Source organism: Denticeps clupeoides, chromosome 7, assembly GCF_900700375.1.
Source record: "Denticeps clupeoides chromosome 7, fDenClu1.1, whole genome shotgun sequence".
NCBI classification, from domain to species: Eukaryota; Metazoa; Chordata; class Actinopteri; order Clupeiformes; family Denticipitidae; genus Denticeps; species Denticeps clupeoides.
Window position 1 is genome coordinate 3,689,022 of NC_041713.1, and position 19,071 is coordinate 3,708,092.

At 44.3% G+C, this 19,071-nt stretch overlaps 1 protein-coding gene across 3 annotated transcripts in view; it reads right to left on the reverse strand.

The window, feature by feature from the left end:
• The window catches only part of syt3 (synaptotagmin III), a 42,429-nt gene continuing 23,358 nt past the window's right edge, over nucleotides 1–19,071 (reverse strand). For 2 of the 3 annotated variants that reach the window (XM_028985863.1, XM_028985864.1), the window contains 7 exons: nucleotides 16,578–16,704; nucleotides 14,537–14,755; nucleotides 12,977–13,097; nucleotides 12,256–12,427; nucleotides 7,487–7,616; nucleotides 7,308–7,398; nucleotides 1–3,827 (listed from right to left, as the gene is read on the reverse strand). In XM_028985863.1, coding sequence (XP_028841696.1) covers nucleotides 7,312–7,398; nucleotides 7,487–7,616; nucleotides 12,256–12,427; nucleotides 12,977–13,097; nucleotides 14,537–14,755; nucleotides 16,578–16,704 — 856 coding nt within the window. In that variant the 3' untranslated portion in view covers nucleotides 1–3,827; nucleotides 7,308–7,311. The remainder of the gene's footprint in view (nucleotides 3,828–7,307; nucleotides 7,399–7,486; nucleotides 7,617–12,255; nucleotides 12,428–12,976; nucleotides 13,098–14,536; nucleotides 14,756–16,577; nucleotides 16,705–19,071) is intronic. The other variant, XM_028985865.1, reaches the window with a different exon arrangement.

A 19,071-nucleotide genomic window follows, 5' to 3' on the forward strand; every position in this document is an offset into this window, starting at 1 on the left:
CATGTTTGATACATATCCTTTATTTCGTCATTTCCTCAACAACATCGTCACACATACATCTTCAGCTTCCTCACAGTATAGTTCCTGGCAGAGACGGCCGGGCCAGTGTAAAAGCATTCTCTTCTTGCCCGAATATCAAACGTCGTTGTCGTGGTAACTCATCATAAAAAAAGTTAACCTGAAATTAGGAAAATAGAACAGAAAACAGCGACTGGAGGAAGATATACAGTATAAACAGTGTAATTCACCGTCACGCTGACCAGGATTGCCATGTTCGACCACCATCGGCATCAAGCTCACCGTCGGGCTCTTGCGCTTGAGCTTCGCTTCTTTAAAAAAGGTTTTTCTTTTTCTTTGTATCATGTTGACATCATTCATGTTAATATAAGCATGCAAACAACGTTTCCCAGGTTCATTCAGAACTGCACTTGACATAGAGAGAAACCGAAGAGGGTGGGAAGCAAACAGGCAAGAGAAAGAAGAAGGGAGGGGGTTGGGGGTCAGAGGTCACATTAATGAGCTGCCACAGCGTGACCGGAGGTGCCAGTTCCAATGCTTTCGAGGCGAATGGGGCTTTATAGTGCCGTGAAGCAGTGAAACGGGCGCGGTCGATAACGAGCTCGAGTAATCGATGTTCTCCGGTGCAACGCTGGCAGATATATGATATGAAACGGGGAAGAGCGGGGGGGGGGGGGGGGGGGGGGGGGGGGGGTTTCGATCACGTGACACACCATATACCTTCTGCACATCTGCGTTTACCAGGTACAGAAAGGAAGACATAATTCACACGTTCTTGGAACTGGATGGGGCGGGGCTACAAGGCTCCAGTGAGGGTGCTTCAATAAGTACAATGAGGCGTGAAAGGCAGTGATACACAGTGCGAGAACGATGGCAGTGCTGGTTGGTACAGTACAGCTGTCTTTAGAGGCTATGGCGGTGTTGGAGGAGGCTACGGGACAAGTTCACGCTCTGGCTGACAACCAGCCTCTTGTCAATTGGAAAATGAAGGGCTCTGATTGGTTGAAGGCTGGACACGCCCACTCTGAGGCTACATTGATACATAAAGTGCTCCTGTCTGTGTTTGCACAGTTCCACATCTCATTAATGTGACTTCTATTGCACGTGTTAGTCGTGAGAGCTCGCTGCTCCCGCAAAATGAAGAGACGTTTCAAGGGCAATTCCGTTGATGTACTGACTTTCTTCAAATTTGGTTGAAGTCCTTTTGCGTTCTGCTGGCATCGCACCCACGGCCTCAATCAATCCGCTCTTTCAAAGTAACTGCAAGCGCAGGACAGTTACGGCGGGTGCCTTCGATTTTTTATCAGCTATAATGCCTCGCTGTCCCTTAATCTTATTGCACTGCCAGAGCGAACCCCGCTGTCAGTACAAGCCCCGGAAACGAAAGCCATTTAGAAATCTCGGAGTCTTGAGTTAAACTATTAGAGCTTGCTCTTCCTGTTCCTGGTACAGTGTGAGCCGAGCGATCCTCAGATAACAATTCCACAAGGGAATTTTCACACACATTATTACCCCTATTGCATTTATCATCAGCCTTCTTAAATCCAAGAAAAATGCATTTTGACTTTGATGTAGGACACTGCCAATCACAAAACCTGGAGTTGTCCCCATTTATTATTCAAATCGTCAAAATGTGATTTTATGCAGAATTTTCTATCACGAGGGGGATTTAAGTGCATGTAAAGTGACATTATTAGGAATGTAATGATGCACTGTGAATTGGCTAAAAATCAATGCAAATGTGTGGCTATTAGAACCAGTTGAGGTAAAAATGTATTGTGTTTTTGATACACTAAAAAGAAAAAACATAATTTACAATGGATGTTGCGATGAGCCACACAACAAAGTTCCCCACGTCACGCATCTGCTGGGTCACATCAGGCGAGTTGTGGCCCACCTACACATGCAACGCTTAGTGGATTTACTGAAGTTTTTTTTTTTTTTTGTATTTATCTGAATAATTTAAAATTCATTCTTTGTTTTAAAATGCAATTTTAGTTGCAGTTTTGACGATATTGCAGTTTAGGTTAAGAAAGTTTTCAAGTTGAGTGCATCGTTACATCCCTAGACATCCTCTATCACACATGAAGTCAGCATGGGAAAGAATTTGCATTGTTTGCTGCCAGCGTGAACGTAGCCCGGGTAGCTGGGCGTGGCGGCATGCTAGCGGCGGCGATCCCCCACGCCTGTCTCTCAGCTCGGAGGGAATGTTGGGAGGCATTAAGGTTTTTTGTTTTTTTTTTCTCCACATTCGGCCTTAAGATACCAGCCTCCTGCTGCTCCGCTTCTTACGTTTTAGCCACTCCTGCTTTTATTTATTTATTTTCTCTCCATGCAATGAAAAAACATTAAAAAAAAAAATCCATCTCCACAAATTCTTGAAAAACACCGTAGCCAACAGTTTACTCCCAGGGACAGACAGAGCACGTAATACGAACAGAATTCATTAGACACCCTAGACAGTTAACAGTGATCAGGTGGAGGGGAGAAAAACGTCTACTGGCTACGACCGTACGGCACGTCAGGGGACGTCCTCCCCGCTCTCTACAAAGTGCAACACGAAAGGATGGGCTCCTCTAAGACACAGGACAGAAGGGTTTTTTTTTTGTTGTTTTTCAGGCTGAGCTGGGCGAAAGGTGGAGATGACGGGTCAAGGGGGCGGGGTCGGGCAGGGTCAGAGTTGCACTGGCACAGACACGTGTCATACACAAGGTCACAGCGACGCATACGCACACGCACAAACGCTTACAAGTACAAAATGAATAAATCAAATCATAAAGTACACTCCCACAAACACGTAGGTACACGGGAAGAATAGCGGAGGACACGGAGGTTCTGCGCGTCCTGCAGAAGTTTCGTCCGGCTGGAGAGGAGGTGGAGGGTGCAGGTAATGTCTCTGCGGCAACCGGAAAAGAAAAGAAAATGACACATGACAGAAACAGAAGGGAATGGTAGAAAAATAAAAGACTATGGTGAACATCCTTTCCCTGAAAAGGATCAGTTCCGAGTTAAGTGCACACAGAACCGAGCAGGTCCGTCCTCAGTTGGGTCCTCTGGCAGAGTTATTGTTATTTATGACTTCGTTTTTTCCTTTTTTTTTTTTTTTTTGTTGAGTTCCTCTTGAAAGTTCCTCCCCTCGGGCTTGGGGTCCGTCGAAGAGGCCGAACGTTACGGAGGCAGTGTGTTCCCACGGCTCACTCATCCAAAGAAAGCAGGAATGACTCCACACCGGTGGCCATCGTACAAAACAAGCCAAATCAATAAAGAAATACAAAAATAAAAGCCACCCGTCGATGGCGAGGGGGTGTGTTCTAAAAATGCATGAGGCAGGGGCGGACACTTCTCGCGGCGGCGCGGCATGCTTCTTACTTCCCATGATGCACACCGGGACAAGAAATTGTTCCTCCTCCCGGGAGAAATGAGCGACGGACCCAGATCCGGGACCAGGAGTCCGAATTGTCCTAAATCTTTTCATTTTTTTCAGATCCCAGTGTCCCAAAAACCACTGATTGGACTGCTACAGACCATCCATGGGCGTGGCTCCTTGAGTGTGTGTGTACGTGCCATTGCCAAAACGTTTTTCTATTTATTCATTATTCAAATGGATGCATGTGTGTGTGTGTTTGTGTGCTGCCACCGATGTGGGATCAGTGCTTCATCCTGCCTCCTTTTCTGGGTTTCATCAGTAGAATTCCAGCAGCACGAGCGATAATCCCGTCTTTTCACCGCCTTTCTTTGATGGAGGGAATTATTCACAGATGATAAGAGAATAAAAACGAAAGTCTAGTATCTACAGGGATAATGCTGACCTGGGGAGAAACGGGCACAAGGTAGAGGAGAGCGGGAGACAGTGGGAATGAAAGAGAAGAGAGGGTTTGGGAAGAGAGAGAGAGGGAGAGAATATTTCGATTAAAAAAAACAAAAAAAAAAAAAACAGCGCTCCATGGGGAGGGAGCTCCTTACGTAACTGCATCTCGGAGCCGCCTGCTTTAGAGCTTTGCCAACATCTTGGCACATGAATGAGTCCTAACCTACTGTGATCATCTGTAACCTCAGCCAGAGAATAAGGCTATTCTATCTAACGTGTGTGTGTGTGTGTGTATTACTTGATACATTTACCTTTTTTTGAATATTTTGCATATTTTCTCAGTGGTTGAAAATTAGATACAACATACATTTTGCAATAAGTACACAGGTCTGGCTTCTTGTTTATCAGTGAAAATAGTAATTAGTTATTATAGCAGGCATTTGTCGAGGCCAATAAGCATTGCACTATGCACCAAGCATTGGCTAGTGTAAGGTCAAAGGTATCCTCAGGATTTACAAAAATATTCATGCATTGATGGGCACAGGTTGAAATCATCAAAATTGAGGCAGTAGAGCAGTCAACCTGCAGGCTCCTCCCATTTTTATTTCATTACCACCATCATGTTTCTCTTCTTCAGGATATAGATAACTATACCAAGCAGGGGGCTATTTATGTAAATCCTGAGGACACCTTTCACCTTACACTGGCAAAAAAGGCCCACACTTAGTGGCGGTTGGTAAATATTTAATAGTAAAATACAATTACTAATACACTGCTGGTAATAAAATACAGGGAGTGCAGAATTATTAGGCAAATGAGTATTTTGTCCACATCATCCTCTTCATGCATGTTGTCTTACTCCAAGCTGTATAGGCTTGAAAGCCTACTACCAATTAAGCATATTAGGTGATGTGCATCTCTGTAATGAGAAGGGGTGTGGTCTAATGACATCAACACCCTATATCAGGTGTGCATAATTATTAGGCAACTTCATTTCCTTTGGCAAAATGGGTCAAAAGAAAGACTTGACAGGCTCAGAAAAGTCCAAAATAGTGAGATATCTTGCAGAGGATGAAGCACTCTTAAAATTGCAAAGCTTCTGAAGCGTGATCATTGAACAATCAAGCGTTTCATTCAAAATAGTCAACAGGGTCGCAAGAAGCGTGTGGAAAAACCAAGGCGCAAAATAACTGCCCATGAACTGAGAAAAGTCGAGCGTGCAGCTGCCAAGATGCCATTTGCCATCAGTTTGGCCATATTTCAGAGCTGCAACATCACTGGAGTGCCCAAAAGCAAAAGAAGGTGTGCAATACTCAGCAACATGGCCAAGGTAAGAAAGGCTGAAAGACGACCACCACTGAACAAGACACACAAGCTGAAACGTCAAGACTGGGCCAAGAAATATCTCAAGACTGATTTTTCTAAGGTTTTATGGACTGATGAAATGAGAGTGAGTCTTGATGGGCCAGATGGATGGGCCCGTGGCTGGATTGGTAAAGGGCAGAGAGCTCCAGTCCGACTCAGACGCCAGCAAGGTGGAGGTGGAGTACTGGTTTGGGCTGGTATCATCAAAGATGAGCTTGTGGGGCCTTTTCGGGTTGAGGATGGAGTCAAGCTCAACTCCCAGTCCTACTGCCAGTTTCTGGAAGACACCTTCTTCAAGCAGTGGTACAGGAAGAAGTCTGCATCCTTCAAGAAAAATATGATTTTCATGCATGACAATGCTCCATCACACGCGTCCAAGTACTCCACAGCGTGGCTGGCAAGAAAGGGTATAAAAGAAGAAAAACTAATGACATGGCCTCCTTGTTCACCTGATCTGAACCCCATTGAGAACCTGTGGTCCATCATCAAATGTGAGATTTACAAGGAGGGAAAACAGTACACCTCTCTGAACAGTGTCTGGGAGGCTGTGGTTGCTGCTGCACACAATGTTGATGGTGAACAGATTAAAACACTGACAGAATCCATAGATGGCAGGCTTTTGAGTGTCCTTGCAAAGAAAGGTGGCTATACTGGTCGCTGATTTGTTTTTGTTTTGTTTTTGAATGTCAGAAATGTATATATTTGTTTTTTGTTAAGTTGCCTAATAATTATGCACAGTAATAGTCACCTGCACACACAGATATCCCCCTAAAATAGCTAAAAATAAAAACAAACTAAAAACTACTTCCAAAAAAGTTCAGCTTTTATTTTTTTTTTTTGGGGGGGGGGGGGGGTTTATTTAGAACATGGTTGTTGTTCAATAATAAAATTATTCCTCAAAAATACAACCTGCCTAATAATTCTGCACTCCCTGTAAAGGGAACACTTAAACAACACAATGCAAGTCCAAATCAATCACACTTCTGTGAAATCAAACTGTCCGCTAAGGAAGCAACACTGTCTGCCAATCAATTTCACATGCTGTTGTGCAAATGGAATAGACAACAGGTGGAAATTACAGGCATTTATCAAGAGATCCCCAATAAAAGGCGTGGTCCTGCAGACCACTTCTCAGTTCCTATGCATTCTGACTGATGTTATGGTCTGTTTTGAATGCTGGTGGTGCTTTCACTCTAGTGGTAGCATGAGACGGAGTCTACAAGCCACACAAGTGGCTCAGGTGGTGCAGCTCATCCAGGACGGCACATCAATGCGAGCTGTGGCAAGAAGGTTTGCTGTGTCTGTTAGTAGTGTCCAGAGCATGGAGGCACTACCAGGAGACAGGTCAGTACGGCAGGAGACATGGAGGAGGCCGTAGACAGGCAACAACCCAGCAGCAGGACCTCTACTTCTGCCTTTGTTAAAGGAAGAACAGGAGGAGCACTGCTAGAGCCCTGCAAAATGACCCCCAGCAGGCCACAAATGTGCATCTGTCTGCTCAAACAGTCAGAAACAGACTCCATGAGGGGGGTACGAGGGCCTGAAGCCCACAGGTTGGGGTTGTGCCCCACACCATGCAGCACATTTGGCGCCCTGTGCTCTTCACAGATGAAAGCAGGTGCCAGACCTGAATCCAATTGAGCACATCTGTGACATCATGTCTTGCTCCATCCACAAACGCCATGTTGCGTCACAGACTGTCCAAGGAGTTGGCGGATGCTTTAGTCCAGGTCTGGGAGGAGATCCCTCAGGAGACCATCTGCCAACTAATCAGGAGCATGCCCTGAGCCTAATTTTGACTTGTTGTAAGGACATTACATAAAAGTTGGATCAGCCTGTAGTGTGTTTTTCCACTTTAATTTAGAGTTTCATTCCAAATCCAGATATACATAAGTTAATACATTTGATTTTGTTGTTAGCACATTCAAATATGTAAAGAACAAAGTGTTTAATAAGAACATTTCATTTATTCAGATCTAGGATGTCTTATTTTTGTGTTCCCTTTATTTTTTTGAGCAGTGTAATTACATAATAATTACAAAAACAATAATAAATAAAGTCTCCATTAATACAGAACTGTAATATTGTGCGTGTGTGTGTGTGTGTAGACACTCACAGTACTACTCAGAATGAGGGCTGTCCACCACAATGTGAGGTTTGGGTGAAGCTGCCGTACTCTTGGACACAAATGGGGTGATGGTCTTTTCCTGGAATGTAATGAGAAAACAGGAACTAAAGAGGACAGGAGGACACACACATGGACCCACACAAACACACACACACACACCTACCCACCTCTACCAACTGGTGCCAGTGCTCAATGGGTTTGCGAGGGTTGGCCAACATGGCTGTCCAGTGTTCTCTGCCGGGTCCTTCTACGCTGCTTCCAACATGACACATCCCGATGACCTCGTTATGCCCAATACTACACACACACACACACACACACACACACACACACACAAAGAGAAAAAGAAATGTAAACAAAATGCTCCATCAGTTGTGTAATTACAGAGAAGCAGAGAGATGGAGGGATGGAGTAATTACAGAGGGAGACGGCCAGGGAGAGGCAGGGGTATCTCCCAATTACCCAATTACAGAGACAAACACGGGCAGAGCGGCGCAGGGACACGAGACAAAACAGAGGCCCATCATCGCAGCCGCAGCAGCAACATTACAGAACGCTGCCATTCCTGCAGAATCGCATCGTTACGGGGGAGAAGATGAGAGAAGGCAAATTACGGCAGAGGAAAATTACCAAAGGAGCACATTTCTGCTGAATGACACAACTGGATACTTACCTGTCTGGATGTTAACTCTATTCAAACCCCGGCCTTTCTGTTTGCTGGAATGAGGACTAATCGTCTTCAGATCAGTTCGATTAAGAAGATTAATACTTTTACAGGTGTCTTTATAGAAACTGAGGCATCTATACAGTGACAAACATGTCCGTCTCTTTTCAGCGTGGACGGAAAAGTGGGAAAGAAAGGAGCTCGGCATAGCCCACTACCATATCCTAAAATATATATGTACATTTCTAAACAATTTCATTGAGTAATTTATACAATGGATAGTTAAAACATGCATACTCGCTTATCTGTGATCAAGGAAAGTCTAGCTGAACTGACAAATGCAGTGAACGCAACACAAGAACACCTCACCAACGCAGAGACGCGAATATCCAACCTAGAGGACATTGCTACATGGCCGGACAGAGCTGTTGGTTAAAAACGTTAAATGGACGGAAGCGGTACGGAGTCGCCTGGAGGACTTGGAACACAGGCGCAGATGCAATAATGTTAGGTTGGTGGGACATAAAGAGCGTGCTAGGGGCAAGTGTAATGATTCCTTGCGTTTCAAAGATCTCATCTGAGGGCTTGGACATTGACCTGAGCAGTGAATTTTAGGTCGAACGAGTCTAGAGATTCTCCAGCCCTAAACCAGGCAGCACAATGCCACCAAGGATGATGCTGATAAAGTTCCTCCGCTGGTCAGTGTGGGAAAAAGTGGGAAGGATTACAACTGTGTGAAAAACAGGTAAACTTCTAGCAGGACAATTGAAACAACAGAATACTTTGTACACTGTTACTCCTTCAACTGCTCTTCAGTTCTCAAGAAATAAATGAGTCATCTCAAAGATAGTCATCTACTTGAAGTAATCAAGATCTGGAACACTACTTTTCTAATATATCCTTGCCCATTTTATCCTTGGAAGAATGCTTGGAAGATGAATGAAAACTAGGACAGCAATTCCATTAATGAAAAATGGGAAATCACCAGCAGGGGATGGATTTCCAGTCCAGTATCATAAGAAATATATAGACATTATCAGCCCCATACTAAAGAATGTGCATTCAGAATTTGGCCAAACATTGGGGTGGACTGGAGACAGGATTAGACTTTGTCCAAACCATTCCACCCTTTACAAATTTTGTGATCATAAACATCAACAAAACCCATTCCCCATTATAACCCATTCAAAAGAAATTTGCATAAAAATGCATAAGTCATGTTTATAAACAAACACACTCATATATAACCCAGAGATTAGAAGACCAGGATCAATTGGAAACACTGGCAGGCTAGTGGAATATGCACCATAAGTGATTTATATGACAGTGTGGTGTTTATATCATATAGTGTGTCACAACCATCTGGCATGACGAGGCAGGTGATCGGAGATGGTGACGAGATGACGAGGAAGAAGGACGCATTCGCACGACGTCACGACCGGGGTTTAATTGGTGAAGAACAGGACAGGGGAGACATCCAGTAACATGGTGAACGTGTAACATAACAAAGACAGAAACAAACTGGGCAGCTTTATACAATCAAACACAGGCGAACACGATTAGGAAACATTACACATGACAAACTTGAATCTCCTTCCAGCCCGGGTCATGACATAGTGAGCTTTTAAAGAAATGTACTTTACAACATTTTGGGAAATGTTTAAAGTTAAGAAGCTGCCTTGAAAACAGATTTTCAGGGCAGGGGTCTTCTACAGAACCTTTAACCTACTAATGATTGACCCATTCAAGAATCCCCTTTTGCCCCTTATGGCAAAAAGGCCTTAAATTTGAAATGGATGAGGAAGGTTGGACAAATCTGAAACAGGGGAAAATATCAGAGAGGCAAGAGGGAAATTAGTCAATACAAATTAATACGCCGATTCCACTGGACTTCCAAAAAATGGAGTTAACAAGTAATGATCACAGTTGGAAATGTACCGTTGGAACATTTTTGCATTGTATTTGGGAATGTCCCTTTATTTTTCCATTCTGGATGAAAACTTTGGATTGTTTAGGGAACTGGGTGGGATTCAACCAAGATTATGTCTCCTTGGAGACAGAACTGTGATTGCCTCACATTGCGACCAGCAAATTCTCTGTACTTAAGCTTGGCTTTGTTACAACTGCCAGGATCATCCTACGTCACTGGAAGAGCAGTTTAAGCCTCCAGATATTAAGGAATAGACTGATTCTTTGAGCCAGATGGCATCCTATGAAAGTATTTAACAAAATCTGTTCAAAAAGGTGACAATTCTGTGAAGATCTTGGAACATTTCTGGCACCATTTGAAAGTTAAGCTTTATGTATACATGGTGTATTATATCTGTATACAGTATCTTTCCTTTTACTTGATCCTTTTGTTGTGTTTTTTTATACGTCGGCAACCTGGCAGCATTTGTATTTGTAGATGTGTCGTACCTTTTAGTTTGTATGTTAATAAAAACTTTGATTACAAAAAAACGCCCAAATGCATCATACATACAAGAATGTCGGATAGGATGTTCGTGTTTGTGCTGCATTGATGGCAGCGTCTGAAATTTGCCACAGGGAACTGCGTTCAGAGCCGAAGTGAGCGGCCGTGATCAAACAGTCCTTTGGGCTTCTCGGCAGCCCCTTAATACACGGCAGCAACAACGCAGCTTGAAGTATTTCCCAAGAGCCTTTTCAAATCTCGTAGCATTGCTTGCATGGTCGCAAAAAGCTAATTTGTTGTCTGTACACGTCCTGGGCAGTTGCAGTACGGTTATAACCCATATCTGCTAATTACTTAGCTGAGCTTTGGCCCTTGACTTCATACGTCAGACCGCACGTCACTGGTGGTGGAACCTTCCGGAAAAAGGTTTCCAGATCAGCTGTTTTATGCTCATTTCCCTCCGACATCAAAGTAACTGCAATTTCTTAAGTCAGTGGCGACAATGTGAAACCTCGGTCCTTCATCTAAATTCACTGAGGAAGCTGTCAGTCCAGACACTGTACAAATTTGAGGAGGGAACAAAAGCTCACAACCTAGATTTAAAATAATAATAAGCAGATATATGACAGGTGTACATATAAGACAGGTTAAAAGATATAAGGTCTACAGGAGGGTGAGACAATCGAACACAATGAACCAAAAACTAGGGCCGAAAGGAGAAAACCAGGAAGTAAACTCCAACCCGCAGGGGATCAACCCTCAACTCACAAGACCCGTCACATCTGATGCCTTATTTTTGGCTGCATTGTAAAATCTATTTTCCCCTCAGTGGCTGCATCACTATACTCAGAAAAACATCATACACACACACACACACACACAGACACACACACACACACAAGTCAGTCGTTTGAGACGGGACCGCCAGACAAAAAAAAATTGGCTGGGTTACTCGACGTCTCACCACCAGACACCCACTTCCATTCCAATTTGCATAAGTCATGCATATTCATGAGTCCCCTGTCTTTATGTAAAACAACGCAGACGTCCACCAGGAGGGAAGCGCCTGACTTGCCGGGGACACTTGGCAGCGGCTACACACATCACATTACCCCGCCGAGACAAGACGAGGCGCAACGCCCCGACACCCTGAACTATTAATAACGACATTAAAATGAAGTCAAGCGCAGTGGTGCCACCACCGGCTCTGATAATGCGCTAATATTCCTCACCAGTAATGATCACATTCATCATTTACGAAGCAAAGCTTTCGGCAGGTCTGTCTTAATCTCTCCTTCGTCGTCATGTGTGCTCGTGACCATGAAGCCATTTCTCGGAAGAAGAATGCGGGGAGGATAATGATGGCCTACATACCACTAAAGCTGCTAATGCTAATGCTAATGCGTCGGCTCCACTAGACCTCAGACTCAAGTACAATTCAAAACAGATGCTGATTTTACATTCCAAATGACAGAAATGCATCAAAATTTGACTTACAGTGGGACGTGAGCTTTAGGTTACCAATGCAATTTCATTTTCTAATTTAAATTACATGAATTTTACATGAAGCATAGTAGTGCTGTGATTGCATTTTTTACTTAACACAAAATAACACAATTACACATAGACACTGTCACCGACAACGTAGGAGAAAACACATTTATTGAATTTAAGTTGCTGTGTTGCCAGATTTTCAAATCCAAGCAATCTGGCAACTCAGGGTCCATAAAAAAAGACTTCTCCATTTCGCTCTGGAACTTCATATTGCTTCATATGTGGTATGTTTGCAGTATTTGTCCTTTACATGAACCTGTACGACTAGAGAGCAAACTGAGCAAACTAAATACACGCTGACTCACCAGTCGTAGTCCATAACTGCTATGATGAGGCTCACACTCTCGATGTTCTCGTGCGGGATGTCGAACACCAGAGCTTCGTTGTAGGTGGGGTTCAGCGTATTCTTCTTAATGGAGGTCTTCCTCTTCTTCAGCCGCCGCCCATCGCAGACCAGCGAGGCCTTCACGTAGGGGTCTGGAAGCGTTTCACAACGAGGCTCATATCAAAGGCCTCCAATTTGACCGCAGATCCCGATAACGCGAGTCGCATTAACGGCCCTCTTTTCAAATGTCATTTCGTCTGCTCGAGCGCTGTGATAATGCAGCCTAATTATGCCCAGGGAGGATTCATATTCAATTAGGCACACGTCTGCGCTCGTTAATCAAATTAGCCAGCACTAATTCTATTTGTCTGCCATCTATCTGTTGTTCTTTTTTTTCGTGGTGTGGACATCTCTTGCCCTTTTTGACATCCAGGATGCTAACAAGGTGCCCTCTCAGAAGCCCGCGCTGTTTGCGGCTGTGCCGCCTTCGAATGAACAGGGCCCGTGTGGTGCCGAATTCGGACACAGATTACTAATTAGTGCAAACCCGGACATCCCACGAGCAATCTGCGAAGCGGATTCTCTCTTTCCCCCACTACAGACGTGTAGGCATGGCGGTGAGAACGTTTGCTTTTTTACTCTTTTAATAATTGTTGATAAAAAGCACGTAATTGTGGCCAGGTTTTTTTTTTCACACTTACCCGAGAAGCCAGTGAGGTCCATGGCCTTGAGGTTGGTGGCTTTGATTACGGTCGCGGTGAGCCTGCCGGCCGTGGGCAGGTAGCACAGTGAGAAGTTCAGTTCACCCAGGTCGGCTTTTTCCTATTGGGAAAAAAAAAAAAAGAGCCATTTCATCTTTTTTTTTTTTTACTCTAATTCCATAAGTCACGGTGTTTTGTTCATGCACATTTTACATTTCGCTTGTTCCCGCACCCACAGCTATCTAAAGATGGCTGAGCTCGCTGATCCCCTTTGATTAAATCCTGCGTCTGGACTCTGATTGATAAATGATCTCTTCTTTATTGCAGAAAATTAAGTCTTGGAGACGGGGTTCAGTGGGGAAATCAGCGAGTCGCTCGTAGTGTCTGCTTGCAGGCGGACGGCTGCCAGTTTAAACGCCAAAGGCCCACCAGCGTGTGCACCGTGCCAGCTCGGCACCCACCAGCATCTCAGTACAGGCCTCCGCGTTAGCTGGGCAGCTAACATGAGCCTAATCCATTCAGTTTAAAGCGGCTAGAAGCCGACAGGGTCACTTTTCTCTAAAGTGGTGGTGGTGGTGGGGGGGGGGGGGGGGGGGGGGGGGGGTGCATTGCGTCTTGTGGAAACTGTTAAAATAGCGGCGCCCCATGAGGCAAATCCCGCTCGGGCGCTGTGTTCATAGCAGTGTTCAGGCGTGTGTGATGGAGTGTATTGTTGCATGAATGCCTTTGCTGCAATGGCACGCGATCAAAAAATTGACTTTGATCCAGAACAACCCACCTCGACTGGCTAGACACCAACTGTCCCTGCAGGAGAGACGTCACGAATCCCACATTACAAAAAAAAACTTGACATGATGAATTCCAAATCAATGCGTGTTATGTAATGAATATAATATCTAATATCTACATAGAATAGAATATCGACATAGAATTTCAAACTTGTTGGAATGTCCTTTTAGGGGTTAAATGAGTCCATGTGAAAAGGCGGTTGATGGTTGGTTCCAAGAGGTCACGAGAGGTCACGAGAGGCCCGTCGGATATCCGAAATCATATCATTAAAAGGGCAGTTTGTCAGAACGAGTTGTGCAGCTGTAAAAACCGTGTCACATTTGGCATATGTTTGCACACAACGTAGCAGAAGCATTTATGCATACGTGACATTCACATATATTAGACGTTTACTCATGCAGAAGCCGCCACTGTTTGTACAGCTTCAGTGACCGTGAAAGTTTCCACTTAACGCTAACAAGGGGACCTGGTATAGAGCACAGCGCTGCATTACATTAATGCATTCACGAAAAAAGCCACATTTCATTGTGCTGGGTGGTAGTAGCCTAGTGTGGTAACACACTCACCTATGAACCAGAAGACCCAGGTTCAAATCCCACTTACTACCATTGTGTCCCTGAGCAAGACACTTAACCCTAAGTTGCTCCTGGGGGGGACTGTCCCTGTAACTACTGATTGTAAGTCGCTCTGGATAAGGGCGTCTGATAAATGCTGTAAATGTAAATGCTGGTACAGGGCGTTTTATGTGTGTGTGTGTGTGTGTGTTCTTACCGCCGTCCCTTCCACTATGTCTCTCCAGATAGGCTTGTCTCCGCTGCCCTCGCTGAAGTCCAGCAGGTTGTCCACGACGACCTGGCCAATGAGGTCGTGTCTGGAGAAGCGGTCGAAATCGTAGACGGAGAAGTGCAGTTTCCTGGAGTGCAGCTCGGCCAGTGGAACTCCAAACTGGAATGTCTCGTTAAAGACTGGATTCAGGGTCTTTCTGTGGACCTGTGTGATTGGCAGAGACACAGGAAGTGAAAGATGAATAAAAAGAAGGGGTCTGCTTGAACCAGCCTTACATAAGGTCAAATGTACATGAGATAAGATAATCCTTTATTAGTCCCACATTTACCCATATCAGGGTGGGAGTAGCCTAGTGCGAACGCACTCACCTATGAACCAGAAGACCCAGGTTCAAATCCCACTTACTACCATTGTGTCCCTGTGCAAGACACTTAACCCCGAGTGTCCCCAGGGGGGGAGGGACTGTCCCTGTGACTACTGATTGTAAGTCGCTCTGGATAAATTATAAATGCTGTAAATGTAAATGTAAAGCGCCTAACAAATAGAACAGCGCTCAAAGCCACATGCGAGCAAGCCAGAGGCAACAGTGGAATGGAGAAAACTCCCTCTCACAGAAAATGTAAGTGCCATGTCACACATTTAAAAAGATTTATTTGACTCATGCATGAAGAATCTCAAAAATCTGAACACATTTGCCAGTCACTTACCGCAGCTCCGCCTTTGGGTAATACCGAGGATTCCCCATCCTCCTCACTGGATCACTTTTCTGCCCTGACATCAGATGAAATCCTACAACTCATCACTTCATCCAACCCAACCACCTACTTACTGGATCCAATCTATAGCTCAATCTACCTTTCATCAAATCCATCTATAATAAGTCCATGACATCTGGTCTCATCCCAAAAGCCTTCAAAAAGGCTAAAATCATTCAAATTCTTTTGATATTTCCAATTACAGACCAGTCTCTCACTTACCTTTTCTGTCAAAAATCCTACAACGCAGCATCTATGATGAGCTTTCTTACTACTTTACCCAGAACAACCATCAGGACCCAAATCATTCTGGTTTCAAAACTTCCCGCTCAACAGAGACTGCTCTTCTGGCAGAGAAATTTAAGCTCAGCAAAATTGTCAACAGTGATCTGGACCTTTCAGCAGCACTTGACACAGTCAACCACAAGACTCTCCTGACAGTCCTTGAGAGCCTGAGAATTAGCAGTGCGGCATGGCAGTAGATTCCTATCTGGAGGATAGATCTTACAGTGTGACATGGAAGGGGACCTCACAAGCTCTCAAGTGGGGTCCCTCAGGGCTCAGTACTCAGGGCTCACCCAACTCTTCTTTTCTTTTACACAATCAGATGCAAGCATGTCCACTAAGGTCTCTGCTTGCGTGTCTGACATCTCATCCTGGATGTCAGCACATCATCCGAAACTGAACCCCAGCAAAACCGAACTGCTATTCATCACTGCAGATTCCGCCCCACAACAGGACCTTAAAAACTCCCTGGAGAATTCTCCAATCTCTCCCTGTGCCACTGCACGCAACCTCATTCATCTAGACTCTTCTCTGTCTTGGTGGAATCAACTTTCAGAAGATGTCCGAACTGCTGAGTCATTAAGGTCTTCAAGTGGAAACCACAAACGTTCCTGCTTAGGAAATATTTAGAGTAAAAGAGCTCTTACGTAAACTTTATAAATATATATATAAAATAAATTGGATTATGTGAACACATCTGCAGATCGGGTCCTAGTGAACCAAACGTGGGGTTTCAATTATGGATATATCGCTCTGGATAAGATCATCTGCTGTAAATGTAAATAACTTACATCACAGCGTAAACCTGACACAATTTCACTAGTGGAAAATCAATAAAAATATTTGGAATTTGTATGCATTCTTTGTCAGTGAATTTACAATTTTCTTCCACACGTTTGGCGCAACAGAAATGCAATACAAGCTTACAATAAATAACCGTAAATACTACTGAATAATTCAGGGGGTGCATCTGGTTAGAATCACACCTTGGTCTGGAATTTCTTCTTCCTGTCCGGCAGCAGGTAGATCTTGACGTAGGGGTCGGAGAATCCATTGGCGTCCTTCGCTGGCAGGTCCAGGGCCTTCAGGATCTTCACCACCAGCTGCTCCGTACTGCAGAGATGGAAGTGCCCGTTAGACAATCACATTTGGACTTTTTTTTTTTTTTTTTTGGGGGGGGGGGGGGGTCCAGATGGTCAGTCTGGCCTCTGCAGCCCTGAGTATCTGGTGTGGTCATGAAAATTCAAAACTGCTAATTAAGACATAGTTTAGGAAGACGAAAAACCCTGCAGCCTCGTACAGATGGACTCCCACTCTTCTGCCCACACTGACGTCTCCTTTCCGGATCTGAGGGCCACAATACGCCCCCCTGTTTTCTGTTTTCATGGCAACAGCTATTAATGAGGAGGAATATAAATGTACTAAATTCCATTAAATTAGCTGCCTCATGTCCAGTAAATAGCACATCTAAATCAATCTTTATAATAATGAATGGGGTCATTTGTTTTCATAACTTTATTAAAAAACTTTCGTATATTTGTGTTATTTGCATAAAGTCAAATGCTTTTGTTTTATATTGATGACTATGGCTGATAATGCATATAAGACATCTCAAAATGATCTTATCAATAAAGAATAATTCACAATACAAAAATGTCCAAGCTCTATAAAGTATCTTCAATAAGTGAAAGTGAAGAGTGAAAGTGAAGTGATTGTCACATGTGAAACACAGCAGCACAGCACACGGTGAAATTTGTCCTCTGCTTTTAACCATCACCCTTGGTGAGCAGTGGGCAGCCATGACAAGCGCCCGGGGAGCAGCGTGTGGGGACGGTGCTTTGCTCGGTGGCACCTTGGCGGATCAGGATTCGAACCGGCAACCTGATTACGGGGCCGTTTCCTTAACCGCTAGGCCACCACTGCCCCAAAGGGAGGAGTTTAGGATTCACAATTTAATTATTAGCTTTTCCATATTCTAGTTTTTCAGATTTACTCTTACGTAAATTTCAATCAGGAAAATTAAAACGCTTTAATTTCATAGTGACAACTAATACATTGTGTTCACTAATTGTGGAATCACACTGAAAAATCAGACGCATAACGTGTGTCTGAAGGTGCAGGGCGAGAGGGTGGGTGTACACTTTACGGGGAGCAGCGGGAATCAGCCGAATGCCGAGTCATCAGTGCAGCGCGCTACAACTTTTTCAGGCAGATTCTGTTCACACCCGCCACTCGCGCCGGCCTTTAAGAAGCACTTTTCCCGAGCCGTGCGAGGCGCCCGACTTTCTTCTGACACGCGTGTCTTACGCATCCACGTCGGAGCTGGGAACGAGATAACGGTCCAGAACAGGACGGTACTTTTCTCGGGCATCGTACAGGAGCAAAAAAGTCCCACGTCTGTAAAACGAACCGTTAAATTACAAAATGAACAGCATTCTGTTTACAGATTAAACAGGCTACGCGGCAAATTGTCCTCTGCCGCAGTTTTCTTACTAAATTACTACATTACAATTTTTGGCAGGTGTAGGTTGTGATGGGCAGCTGCTGAGTGTAAAATTTTATGTATTTTTTTTATTACAATTTAGAGAGACATAAATTTGCATTAATTCTCACAGGGGTGTATTTTCTCTGGGCTTTGTTCACAAATGTCACCGTATTTAAGCCTGGAAACAAGAAGTGACTGCTTGCTGGGGAGGAACCCTCAAGCCGTTGTGGTGCAATTATTTCATGAACTTTAATGATGTTTTCATGTGCAACGTTTTAAAACGGCACGACTGACAGCCCTCACACACCTCACTTCTTCATTCTGGACCATTCAAAGCCCCTCCTGTAAACATGTCACACGCCCATCTCCTCCTTTTCTCCTCCCGTCTCCCTCCGTTCTCTTGTGCAGAGTGTGTCACGGCCACTACCAACACCTACATGCAATTTCATTCAAGCATCCTGATGTGTGAACAAGCTAATTTAACATTAATGAACACGCCCCACTCACTACGTCTTGTACAGCACTGTGGCAATAATAATGCCCCTCACACCTCACATTATTACTGCTTTCATTTCGATTTTGATTAAAGTTACACAACAGCGTGACTGGTAATGGTTTAACCTGTTCAGCTCTTTTTTTGACATGCCTAAAATTACACAGAAAATATCTCCACAAATGCATGATCTATCAGTAATTTTTTTAAATTCTAAATCATAACACTCCTCAAATTATTGTAGGAATCAGCATATATGTCAACTTGGTCAAAGAAAATGGAAAGATGGAACACTAAAGAAAATGAAAAAAAGGAGCACTTTTACAGTTTACAAAGGCAGGAAGCGGCCCCGCAATCAGAAGGTCGCCGGTTCGAATCACCATCCGCCAAGGTGCCACTGAGGTGCCACTGAGCAAAGCACCGTCCCCACACACTGCTCCCCGGGCGCCTGTCATGGCTGCCCACTGCTCACCATGGGTGCTGGTTAAAGCAGAGGACACAT